Source organism: Maylandia zebra, linkage group LG11, assembly GCF_041146795.1.
Source record: "Maylandia zebra isolate NMK-2024a linkage group LG11, Mzebra_GT3a, whole genome shotgun sequence".
Taxonomy (NCBI): Eukaryota; Metazoa; Chordata; class Actinopteri; order Cichliformes; family Cichlidae; genus Maylandia; species Maylandia zebra.
The window spans coordinates 26826704-26839991 of NC_135177.1; the positions used below are offsets into that span (position 1 = coordinate 26826704).

Genomic DNA, 13288 nt, shown 5'->3' on the forward strand with positions numbered 1-13288 from the left:
GGTTACATATGGAGGTTTTGGAAGGCTAGCAGCTCTGTGAGGCTACATGTGAGCTACTGACCCTGCACACAATGATTATAATACCAATAACCACAGCGATTAGCATGTTAACAGTTATAATTTTCAATGTGCATTAGCATAATGATGATTCCCTTTATTTTAACATAAATCTAGTGTTCATGCTGCTTTAAAACAGCAGCATTTTGTTTAATTAATTAGTTCACAATTACCTTATTAGCATGTAAAACTAGTTAAGGTGAGCGCTACATTGGAGAAACCAATAAGCTCCATATAGACTTTGAAGTTAAGCTAAACGATCTGTCCCTGCAACCTGGACAATATAGAGACAAATGGAAAAGTTGACTCTTAATATAAAAACAACTCTCACCTTGTACCACCATCAGTACGGATATGAGGCCTTTTCCCAGTGAGACAAATTACATCTGCAGGGACTGGTGATGCATGAAGTGCAAGATCTTAGTTATCTACTTTCTTTCCTATTATTATACACAAGTGTGATTGCATTTAACATTTGTTTTTAAATATAAGTTAGTTTTAAATCATGTCTGCATCGTTCAAGTGGCAAAAAAGGTATTTAGCATGCTCTCTCTCTCTCTCTCTCTCACACACACACACACACACACACACACACACACACACACACACACACACACACACACACACACCCTTACCTTTCCCTCAGTCACTGGGGGGAAAAAAAAACAGTTTCTCGTCCAGGCTTGCAACACGAGCTGCGCTGTTTCTTGTGAAACTGAGTAGGACAGTTTGGCAGCAATTCTATCTGTGAGGCAATCAGGATCACTGTTGTTTGGTCTCTGATTAACATCAGAGGGATATTTACAAGTGAATTAAATAAACCCGAAGAACTAGTTTGGGATTAATCCACTAACCCCATACCAGCTGTTTATTTTCTTTTGCAAATCCATTTCGTGAACGCCGTTGAGCTGTAGCGTATCCTGTCTTTCATTGGGTGTAAAGTGGTAGCTGTGGACAGCAAAGACAGCCAATCACACTTACATTCACACCAATAGCCAATTTAGAATCACCAATTAAACCAACATGCATGTCTTTGGACTGTGGGAGGAAGCCAGAGAGAGCCCACACAGGTATGGGGAAACATGAAACTGGATTTAAACCACTGGCTGGCTCTCCACGCAACAGTGCTAATCCCCGTCCATTTGTGTTGTAATAGACTTCACACATATTATTATTACAATAGACTTTAATAGGTAGTGACAATGCATTTCCTAAATATTCTTACAATGAGTTCTAACACTAAACATTTGAAGTTAATGATCCAATATAAGAATAGAGAATACAAATCATTTATGAGAACTAAATTCCATAACTGTCATTTTTATACGTTATACTGTAGTCTCTCCTACACACACTAATCGGGACAGTTATTCAGAGAATGATTCATGAAGCTGATTCAGGTTTACAGAACAAATGATGATGACACATCAGCAAGTTCCTTTTGCTTGGGTCAAAGCCTTTTTTTAAGTTCAGTTTCAATTTCCTAGCAAGATCAGCATTTACACTGTATGGCAAAAACATGCAATGTTAGCTTATCTTTGTGGACTACATGACTTTTATATTTACTTATGAAGCTCACAGAGCAAGGACACCAAAGGTATTTCAGAAGTGGGGAACTAAAAGCAACAGAGTCGCTCTTTGGAGAGGCGTATGCCGTAAATCAAACTACTGACTTTACACATGCCCTCTGTGACGTAACCTACTACAGGTTTTCTCATGCCAGATCTTATCAGGACAGAAACAAAATGCTGACAGGTAAGAACACTTCAAAATTATTGATATATCAGATGAAATACTCTTGAAAGTTTAAAGTTTGAGCTGGTTAATAAAGGAGAAACAAAATTCCCGACCAATAAAAACAATTTAAAAATGCAGCAGGACATCATCAGTTGCCTTTTCTAATGCAAAAACTCAAAAGTCACAATAGAAAAAATTCAGATAACGAATTCAACAATTAACTTTATTTTGGAAACCTCAGACAGAGGTGTAAAGTGGATGACTCAATGCCTCTTTAGATCAAAGACTACCTTAAGCCTGCACATTTAAGATGTAATTTCCAAAATGCTGAAGGTTGGATAGATGCAAACATTTATTAAACATACGAGCAATGACAGAGACAGCATGCAGGAGTTCTATTTAGCTGTCTTTTTGTGGTGTTGCCTTTACAGTGAAGTAGATGAGCAGGATGTAGCTCTGAGGGTAACATGTTACCCTTACATGTAAAAGCTCTCTGGCCTGAGATGGAGAGGAGACATAAAGCCAATCTCACAGGGTAAATGCACTCCTAGTACTGGTTACATCAGGAAGGTCAAACATGCAGATCTATCTACTGTGGTGATAAGAAAGCAGCTGAAAATACCTTCTGTGTAACTTGTGTGACAAGTTACCATTGCATGAGCGTTTGGTGTCCTCATTTTCTCCGTCCTCACTTGTCATGTTTGTTTAAAAAACAAAAACAAAAACAAGATAGCAACAGCAAAAATGCTCTCAAAAAGGGGACTTCCCAAACCAGTTGGTTATGTCATGGTGGCTGTATCCATAGTTCATAAAGGTTTTTATAGCTCACCTACATAATTAGCGTTTCATTTTTCTTTTATTGTGGTATCTCAGCTACTTTGCTTTCAATAATATTTGGAAGCCTGGGTACTTTTCTGGACTGACTGCCAGTGTTTTTTAGTATACTGCAACTGTCCCTTGAAAGGATAATACTTGTCTGCAGGCTGTTTCTGAAAAACTAAGATTAAAAGTAGCACATAGTACAGCAACAGGTTATTTCATGAGAACTTAAAACTAATTAACTTTGAAGCAATATGCATAAACAAATATGCATAAATGTAACCGTTTTCCATCTAGAGGCACTTTTTATCCAAAACATGGATGACAAAGACATATGACTCCAGTGTCATAAAAAAAATATATATAACCTATAACAGATTAACTAAATCATTCATAAATAAAACGTTTCATTTTTACAGTATAATAGCACATTGCACAGAATTAGTTTTTAAATGACTCAGCTATAGGCACTATGCGACCTTCTGAAAAGGTGATAAGGATGCTATATTGAGGTCAAGGCAAGTAGTAATGACAGGTCTGAAAGAAGAATAATCAGAAAAGATCTCTTTGGGCTTTCAGCTTCAGTATCTCTGCAGCTAGTTTCTCAGCATTCATCAGATTTGGAAACATTTCCATGACAGTATCCACCAGATGTGGGTTGAAGATAGTTTTGAGCTTGTTGCGGAGTTCTAACCTTTGTGAGTCAAATGCAGCAGAAGATGGTTGTTGTCCCCTTGAATAGTACTGATGACTGTTGCTAGAGCAGCAAGAATTGTGGTAGTGTGAAGAACGAGTTGAAGAAGGTAGGCTATTTGGTCTGCTGGCTTGTGGTAACCCCTGAAAGGGATCTGACCAGTAATGTTGCTGAACATGGGTGCCTCCACTGTACTGGAAATGGCTGGGGAGGCTGCGCTGGTGGGAAGCAGTGGGTGTGAGGGCATTTGGGTGATAGGCGCTGTATTGGGGTTGTGCCTGAGAGTCCATGTTTCCATGAAATTGCTGGTGAACTGTCGAGGGCATTGCATGAGAACAGCACTTGCAAGGTTGATTGATGTTATTTTTCTCTAAATGTACGGGAGAATTTGTGGCTCCAGGAGGAGCACTCTGATACTGCAGCCTGAGCATCTTTGAGTTGTGGAGGGAATGCGAAATATCAGAGTACTGACTCTCAAATGAGCCAAGGCCTGAATCCAGGTACTCTTGAGACATGTTGGCATAGTAATGATTTGGCATCAAGTGCAACCCAGGCCACTCTTTCTGACACTGGGTTCCTGTTACAGAACACGGCATGTGATTTGGATTGTGTCTAGGATCCTCCCAGTACAGCAGCTTGTTTTCACTAACGTGATAAGGTGGTGAGGAAGTCTGCTGATCTCTTTTGAGCTCTTTGTTGGAGTCTCGAGGATGAAAATAGGCATTTTGAGCAAGTGCGGGATCAGACTGAAGCTGTCTGGGTGACAAACTGGCATTTCTCTCTTCTTTTACAGTAGAAATCTGGGCTTTCTCTCTCAGTTCATCAGCTAAAGACAGATAGGGTTGGTTTACCCGCTCAGGATGGTAGAACTTACACTTTATGCCATACGTGCACTTTTTTTCTGTGATGGAGAAAAATAAGACACATAAGCAAAAATAGGGCTGCTCGATTATGGCAAAAATGATAATCACGATTATTTTCACTGAAATTGAGATCTCGATTATTTGACGATATTTATTTAACCCTTTAAGACCTACCATAGAACCAAGTCCGCCAGAGCTTATATTATTTTTTTATATGCTGTAGTGCCATTTTTGGGAGCATTTCAAGTTGCTATACATCAATACAACTGTTATAGCCCATATTTTAATAATATGTATGCATTAAGTCCATAGTAATTACATTAATTGCAAAAAAGTGCAATAAACTACAAAAAAATTGAAAATCGTTTTTGTTTTTTTTACATATATATTTCTACTTGGGGAAATTTAAGAGGCTTATCCCTCAAAACTTTAAATACAAAAAAGTTGCAAAAAAATAGTTTACAACAACAGGAAATTTATTTTGAGTTTCTTCATAGTTTTATTTTGGAGATACAGCAATTTTTATATACTGCAGGAAAAACAAAAAACAATCCTATGATGCAAATTTGCAAAGAAAACAGCATGTGCATCAAAATAAACTATTTCCAGCAGTGCAATTTGAGTTCTAAGCATCCCAGAAACTATTCAGAAAAGTCAAACATGACTTATAAAAGCACCAGTATAGGCTTTTAAGGCCTACAAGTAAAAAACTACATTTTCCACGAAAATGACGTCACTTCCGGTTTCGGACAGGAAATGGCGAACATGCGACAGTCTGTTTCACTGTGGGAAGTGTTACGAACAGCTGATCGGATCGGCAAAGAGTGTTTCTGGAATATTATGTTTTTGTTCCTGCAAGCGCTTTTTATGCAATTTTTGCAAAGCTTTATGTGGAAGGAAACCAGGACCGAGGACAAGCTGATGGCATAAGATGTAAGTACAACTCCTCCGGTTTCATATGCAAAACAAATTATTGCGCTAGCTTATGCGGCTCCAGTTCTACAGGGATTTAAAGGGTTAACAATAACAATGTATTGAATAATGACTTTAAAAAATAATATAAAATAGTGTGCAAATACTGATAACAGTGCAAATGTTTGCAATATAAAAAATAAATGAAAAATGTAAACATCTATGTTTAGTGAACTTTGTAGTGTTGCTCTGTGGTGCAGCTATGACACCATAGCAAAGTTTACACACTATGTCTACTTGATCCACGTCTGACTCCACGAACCCATAATGTTTCCACACCACTGAAGTTTTTTGTTACCTCTCTTTTCAACCAACGGCAGTCACTGTCCTCTCCAAATAACTTCTGCTTAGCTTTCCGAGCTTCCTTCGGGTCCTCTTAATTGTTGTGATGCGTGTTCGAAATGCAGAGAGGTGCGCTCGATTTGCCACACGGAGCAGCGCGAGAGTAAAGCACGAGGGAGGGGCTAATAATCGGCTCAGTCGTTTTTAATGATCGTTGAAAGCCCAGATCGTAATCGTGATTAAAATTCGATTAATTGAGCAGCCCTAAGCAAAAAGATTTTTTGTTGATGAGATCTAATGTGGACAGCACATTCTCTGCTGCAGAAGAGGGTAACACTTCCTGATCGATATGCTAATCGTACCTACCGTATGGACAGAGTTGTCTCATTTGCTCCGTAGGACGAGGCTTTTTCCGAAGGAAATTGTCAAGGCTGGGGCCGTGGCGACCCAAAGGGTCATCTGGGGGCATGAACCTGTAGAAAAATACAAAAATTGTAGAGTTCTTCATCCACTTGTAGGGGAGACCGGGGATAGTTGTAACATTTTTGACATTTCTGTCTGTAAATTGGAGTTCTTTTAAGGTAGTGGATTCAAAATGTAATGCAAAGTATTTACATGTCTCTGCTATTAAATAGTGCAGCTATTTTCTCTGCAGCACAATTACCCATTGCATGGTATGGTCTCAAACACAAAGAGTGAAATGTTACAATTAACCCCATAGTCTGGGTTAGTTGTAACATATCCCTGGGTGAAATGTAACACAATGAAATAAGGGTACTAACAAAATATTAACATGTAATCTTTGTTTATTCAACACATGAATGCAGTTAGAGCCATTTATGTAGCTGTGTGTGTGTGTGACAGAATGCAGAAATCTAACTTTTGAACATATTCCAACCCCCCAAAAAGACAAATTCTGGAATTTTCTGCAACTGAATATTTCATTAATTTTGGTTGGTCTTCCTTGAGTTTGGCCTCATTGGCTCAGTGGGCATTATAACCTACAACTCTTGCACCAATTTTGAACATAACAATGAAGCTGAAAAAATGTAGTTGTTCACCAGCATCGCAATTCCATTACTTTTTATCATGGCTTACCTTGGTGTGGTTTGCAAAGTGCTTCAGAAAGATGAGGGAATCTGTTTCTTGCACCCATCCTGACTTATTTCCACTACCAATACTTCCTACTGGTCCATCTCTGACACAGTGGTCTGCATAATGTATGTGTGGGAACACAAACAGTGGAGGAATTGTGTTGCCAATGGCATTAACCACATATACAAATGTGACCAGTGAATCTCTCTCTGCTGATGTCGTTGCCCCAACTTGTTTAATATAAGTTAAAGTAATAGTGTGGTAAGTTGTAACATCTGCATTATTGTTACAACTAACCCAGACTGTTGCTGTTACAACTGACCCAGACTCCTATAGCCATGAACTAGCTAACATTACAGCCAACGGCTAAAACATTAGCACTAAAGACCTACACAGAATATATCCCCATAGACATACAAATAACATAATTTAAGTTTGATGAGTTTAACTGCAAAGCAGATAATGCTATTAGAAATTGAAATAAAGTAGAAAAACTTACTTTTTGGCATACAAATTACTTTTTTTCATGTTAAATTGTCAGTGTTTGACAAAATGTGCTGATTTTTCACATGTGATAGCAGAACTGAATTGGGCGTGCACAGGATGAGTCACATCATTTGAAACTTAGCCCTGATTGGAGAAATTGGAAGTGTTACAACTGACCCACGTTACAACTATCCCCGGTCTCCCCACAACTCTGCTGTAAGCTGCAAATTCTTTTTCTGGAAAATTCACCACGAAGGAAAATGTGGTATTTCACAGGCACATACAGAAGAACAGGCTTACTTGTCATTCACAAAGGAGTACATGAGCAGCCTCTCTTCAATGCATTTCTTCCACTCAGGTCTTTCTGCTTGGAGGTCTCGGTAGGTGTCATTGGATACGATTATTCCATCGGACTCATACGCCAATTTGATAATAAAGCGGTCATCATAGCAAACCACTCGCTTGCCCCCAACACGGCGTGATGGAGTAAAGACAACGATTTTCCTTTTTTCAAGCTCCAGCAGAATGTGTTGATCTGAAAGTGCAACCAGTAATCAGTTACAGATCCAGAGTTGACAATTTACGCTGTATTAAATGATTTCGTGTATTCAACTGTACTGTGACACATTAAAAAGATGTGGATTTATTGAAAGATGCATGCCAAACCACAAGGTGAAAACAAAGTTTGTACAATTTTAACAAGGTTGAAAGTTAATATTTGCCTTTATTCTTTGAAAGAGCTTCAACTCTCTCAGGCAAGCTTTCTTGTCATTTCTTTATGTAGTCTTCAGGAATAGTTCTCCAGGCTTTTTAAAAGCTGCCAACATCCAGTAAGCTCTTTATTGGATGTTGGCAGCCTTTTGTTCCCTTCTCTGTGAAGAGCATCCCACACTCCTTCCATAATGCTGATTTCAGTGCCTTGAGACAATTGTTGTTGTAATTTGGCACTATATAAATAAAACTAAAATTGAATTGAATTTCTAGGCCTAGGGAGGTCATTCTATTTTTTTCTTTTCTATCCAGGTATTTCTTTGCAAACTTGGTAATGTGTTATGAATCACTGTCGTGCTGAAACATGAAGCTGCTGCCAATCAGACACCTCTGGGATGCTATTGCATGGTTGATCAAGATTCTGACAGCACTTTTCTATGTTCATACTTCCACAAAGCACTGGATGAAATGCAGGCCAAAGCCATGACAGAGCCTGCACCATGTTTTACAGATGGCTGCAGACATGTACTGTTGTACCTTTCTCCTGATCTCTTCTGAACAGAACCAAAAATTCTAACAAGATTCATCACTCCATAAGACCTGTTGCCACTGATTTTCAGTCCAGGTATTGTGTATTTTGGCATACCTCAGCCTTTTCTCCCCGTTTCATTTCCTTAAGAATGGTTTTTGACAGCCACCATATCATTGAAACCATTTCTGACGAGGCTTCAGTGAACAGTAGATGCATCTCTCTGGGCCTGTGTCAGATCTGGATTTTTTCCTATTTCTTAAAGACACGACTTTCAGATATACTTTGCGTGCTTTAGCAGAAAATTTCTAGAGTAAAACTTTGAAAAACCTTCATAAACCTTGGAGAATGATTGCTCAAGACCACAAATTTTTTGGAATTAGAACATAAGGAAATGAGGGGTAGCTTAAGATTACTCTAGATCATGCTATGTGCAAGCTGAGTGAATAAATGCACGACAAAGACACACACACACACACACACACACACACACACACACACACACACACATTGATAGTGCTTCAAAACAAGTTAAGGGTAAGTGAAATGAACCTTGAACTCTGTGTGATGAACAAAAGATAGAAAACCTTATGTGATAGAAAAGCACTTTTCTAACTTCTGTCAAAACTTAACAACTTACTGTAAATAGATACCAGTAGTTAACTACAACATCAAGTACGGTAGGTGTGGAAAAAAAAAAACACACAAAAAAAAAACAAAAACAAAAAAAATCCCCATCTCTACTTCCCGATGGGACTTTCCCACGAGTAACTACATGGTGATTTTTACTTCCTTGTTCAAAGATTGAAAAAAAGAACCTTTGGATTGCTCCACCCAGGCTGCACAGCTATTAATTCTTGAGAGCAACAAGGGGCTTATGCTCCAGGATGTGCCATCCTTTTTATTTAGTTGTTGTGCTGCAGGTGGTAATATTTACACAAAGATACACTGACATTATATTCATCTGGGCTTTATAAATACACGGACATAAGTGAATCAGTTGGGATAAATTTAGAACTCTATTATACACGACTGTCTGTGATTACAATATTGTAACCACCCAAAAACAGTCAGAGTGACTCATTTAAGTGTATTTCCACTTTTTCTTGCCATGGCCTGGTATGGAAATATTTTATGCTGGCCAACTAAATAATACCCTGTTTCACAACCTTAACTTTTTTTGCATAGATGTATTAGTTTTTCTGTAATATCTCCTGGCTCATGTGGGAATTATTCATGAATACAGAATTATGTGATAGAATTTCTAAGTTTTTCATTTCTTGCTTAAAAAAAATCACCTCTAAAACTCACTGTATAATACAGTATTTGTTTCTGTATTAACAAAGAAAAAAGCGTGAGTGGGGGAAGAAAAAAAATATCATCTTAGCACGACTTGTACGCAAAAACTAGAATAAATGGCAACCTCTCTGTTACAATAGTTGTGTGGGCTTATTTCATTTGTTTCAGTTCCTTATCAGTAAGAATTTGTTACCTTCTGAGTAAAACAATCAGGCTACCATTTAAGAACATCTTTAGTGATTTATATCCATTTTAGCTACTTTTTGTTCTAAATCTATGGGTAAACATTCTGATTACAGTGTGGTTACGGCAGGATATGCCCTGCAGATATTATCTCATTGTACAGAAACTGAAACTTTAAGAGGCTAACATAGTCGGCACTTTAACAGAAGTGATCAGCTTATGTTGTAACCATTGCATGTGCCACACACTGAGCCCGGAGGGGAATTTTTTGTATCTTTTGTCTTATCTGACAGTTCAGAAGGTGTGGTTCTCAGTCTCCTGGATTCACTGGTCTTGCCTGCTGCCAGGAGACTAAAATATAAACTTTTAGTCTTCTCTAACATTAAACTAACCAATAATGAGAAAATTAGCAGATGGTAGAACCAGACTGACTGCTAAAAGCAGTCAACGAATTTTCAATTCTAAGAATTTCTTTCATTGACAGCTTACAATGGACGCCTTTTTACACATACAAAACCTGTTCTTTATTGGCCTGGACTCAAAGAGAACACAAGCACATCAAAATATTTTGTCAGCAATGCACACATCACATTTGTTTTTTCCCCTCCAGCAATTAGTGAGTCTTAAGGGTCTAATTCCATCTTTATGGTCGTGCTAACATCCAGCATGAAAATAATATCAGATTCATTTCTGTTTGAATCAAACCTTATTTGTCATTCACACCCCGTGTGAAAACTGCTTTTTGTGTCACCAGTATTAACCTCATTTAACTTCGCCTCACAGGGATGTTAGGCTGAAATTTGTCCCGTCTACTTGATGAGAAACATCTGTCTGCTTTGCTTTATTTCTGCCATCCTCACCTGTCAGGGGAGCATCAGCTCTGGGCAGCTCTTTGCGCCAGCTGGGAACGAACACAGTAATGCTAGTATGACCTCTGTCAAGGAAGAAGTTCACCGCCAGCTGAATCCCTTGGCATGAGAATACTTCCTTGTTGCCATGACTGTGAAAAAAAAAAAGAAGCATAAGAGATAACATGGGTTCAGTTAATCTGACCGAAAATAATCTAATCTAATTCATAGTCAAAAGGAGGCTTAACAAATTACACTGATCTGAGTAAACACCACGTCTTCAAATGCTGCTTAAAAGGAATCTTCCCTCTGGCTATTACCCAGTCCTAAAGTCACATATTGCACATAATTTCTGGTAAAAAGTGGGGATTCTGAGTAGAGGATCTAGAATTTGCATAATGTCTCAGCGGTCCATGCTAAAACATGCACGGGCAGTGCAGTCAACACCTCCTTTAAAAAGTCAACTCACACGACATAGTAGGAAAATAGAGAGTTAAATAAGACTTTGAAAAATAACTGTCCTTATTCAGAAAGTGTTCATAGCAGCTGTGACATTCATGGATTATGATTTAATCTGATAATCTACAGAGCAGGAAGTATCATCAGGATTACCTCATGGCAACATTGCTGCCGTCAATAACAACAGGCCTCAATTCTTCGTCCGGTTTGTTTTGGTCCCACAGCTGCGTTGTGTTTTTGCAGGACCCAAGACCCCAACTGGGAGGCTGCAGGGAGTCGTTTTGGCGTGTGCTCCTCTCGTCACTGTCAGAGCTGGAAATGCAAGGTACACTGCTGGTTCTGTTCCTAACGAGCTCTCCTAGCACCGCATTAGTGTCTGTGCTTAAGCCCTGTTTCCTCAAAGCAGCCATGACCTCTGATGGGGTGTAACCCAACTTCCTGAAGAAGTCCACTCTGAGCTGGAACTCCTCACTGTCTGCTTCCAGAGAGTCTGAAACTGAGCTCAGGCTGGGAAGAGCCTCGTCCATCCTGAAGCATCTGAGCCTCTTTTTTTCAGGAGCATAGAAGGTGAATTACATCAACTTGGCCTGGGTTAAAAAAAATATGATATTCCATTAGTTACTAAAGGAGTTGTAGCTCATATAGTCTGAAATTTTACAAAGAGTAAAATAAAACATGATAATACACATTTCAGTGGCCATTACATACCTCAATATTCTGTAATTTGTTTTATGTATGCTTCAACAAAATTCAGCCTTACATATTTGAAGTTTATAAAAACTCTGGTGTCCCAACAAGATTTTTAGCCCTGAACTGACACCTCAAAACCAATTCCACCAACTTCGCCTTGTGAGATTAAGTAATCGTTAAAGATTTATACAGGCTACTAAAGTAGTGGAGTATGGTGATTAATGGATTAAACATTTAGACAAGTTCAACTGAATTAATCTTCTTCAACCTGTCATTTCTTAAGGATAACGCCAATATTTTGGCACACCCTGCTGCTTTAATTGAAAATGCGCTTCCTTCCTCTCTTCTCGTAGTCTTTTGAACTATAGTGTAAAAAAAGAAACAAAGAAACAAGACATATCTGACGCCCAATGGACAGTCTCCAGCTGCATATAGCAAATTACGGTGACAGCTTCCAGATTAAGCACTTTAAGCAAGTAATATTACTTTTATTTTTAATATCTTCTTGATAGACGTGTCAAGTTAGTTCTTACAGGCTGTAAGAGGCCTGTTGCAACATATCCTACTGTAAAGTTAGATCGCTTACTCATTTTCTTTTTACGCAAGTCAGCAGATCAGAAAGTAGTCCTGCCCTGCTCTGTGTAACGTAGGCTACTCTTCGATAGCCCATGTTACACACAAATAAACAAACAAGGCAGAAAAGTGTACCTCTACCTGTACTGTATACGCCGACTTTACCTGGCACAGGTAAGAGCTCAGTTAGCCGTGCTACTAACGGGACATTTCCCCCGCTAAGCCCGATCGACAGATCACATTACAGTCAACAAATCTCACGGCAGAGGCGAGCCGTCGTCTTACCTGCTCGGTTTCCTTCTGTTCTATTTAACAGCAGAGGCCACTTAAAGTTCGAGTTAATGTTTGGAAGCACTCTTAACTTTGACGCTGTTCCTACTTCATACAGTAGCACCGCCCTCTTGGAAATGATTTCTTCTCCTCTTCCTCCAGGCGCATGCATGCACAGCCATGAAAACATTTGAATATAAGAGAGATACGATAAGGTGTGCCTGTTTCCGCTGGCTGTCACTCACTCACTGTAGTATTCAAGTTTTTTTTTCTTTTTTCCATTTGTCAGCAGCAAGAAGAAAGAAAGTCTGAAATATCACAAAGAGTATCAAATAGCTCACGTTTCTAGTTGCTGTGTCCCCTTTAGGCAATGCGCAATAAGCCCGACCTCACAGCACTCTTACTGTATATCGTCTAAAAATAGAGCTTATTTGTTTTTCCAGTCAGTCTAGAGCCAAAATCGGAAAATGACACCAAACCAAAGTCAGTACGATTATATGTTATGAAACTGTGATTACAGGTAAAACTGATCTATGAAATATTTTGTCTCCACATTTTAGTTAATTTCCTTTTTTTCTGAGTATTTTACGTTTATATGGTTATTCACTTTATTCAATATATGCGTGTGTATTTTTAATAGTTTAATATTGTACAGAAGCAATGTCTCGCCATAGTTTTTTTTTTTAAATTACAAAACAGAAATATATTGTCATGATCCATA

At 38.6% G+C, this 13288-nt stretch overlaps 1 protein-coding gene across 2 annotated transcripts; it reads right to left on the reverse strand.

Annotated features, from left to right (window-relative positions):
• Positions 1 to 1998: 1998 nt before the first annotated feature.
• Positions 1999 to 12936, reverse strand: zc3h12aa (zinc finger CCCH-type containing 12Aa). 2 transcript variants are annotated; one of them, XM_004550977.5, is made up of 6 exons: positions 12583 to 12933; positions 11188 to 11621; positions 10588 to 10727; positions 7306 to 7540; positions 5791 to 5897; positions 1999 to 4208 (listed from the first exon to the last, which is right to left on the reverse strand). In XM_004550977.5, the coding sequence occupies exons 2-6, from the start codon at positions 11559 to 11561 to the stop codon at positions 3166 to 3168; spliced, it is 1899 nt and encodes a 632-aa protein (XP_004551034.1). In that variant the 5' UTR covers positions 11562 to 11621; positions 12583 to 12933; the 3' UTR covers positions 1999 to 3165. The 2 variants fall into 2 exon arrangements, with proteins under 2 accessions (XP_004551034.1, XP_014263691.1); XM_014408205.4 differs by having other exon boundaries at positions 4045 to 4208; positions 5787 to 5897; positions 12583 to 12936.
• Between the last annotated feature and the right edge of the window lie 352 nt (positions 12937 to 13288).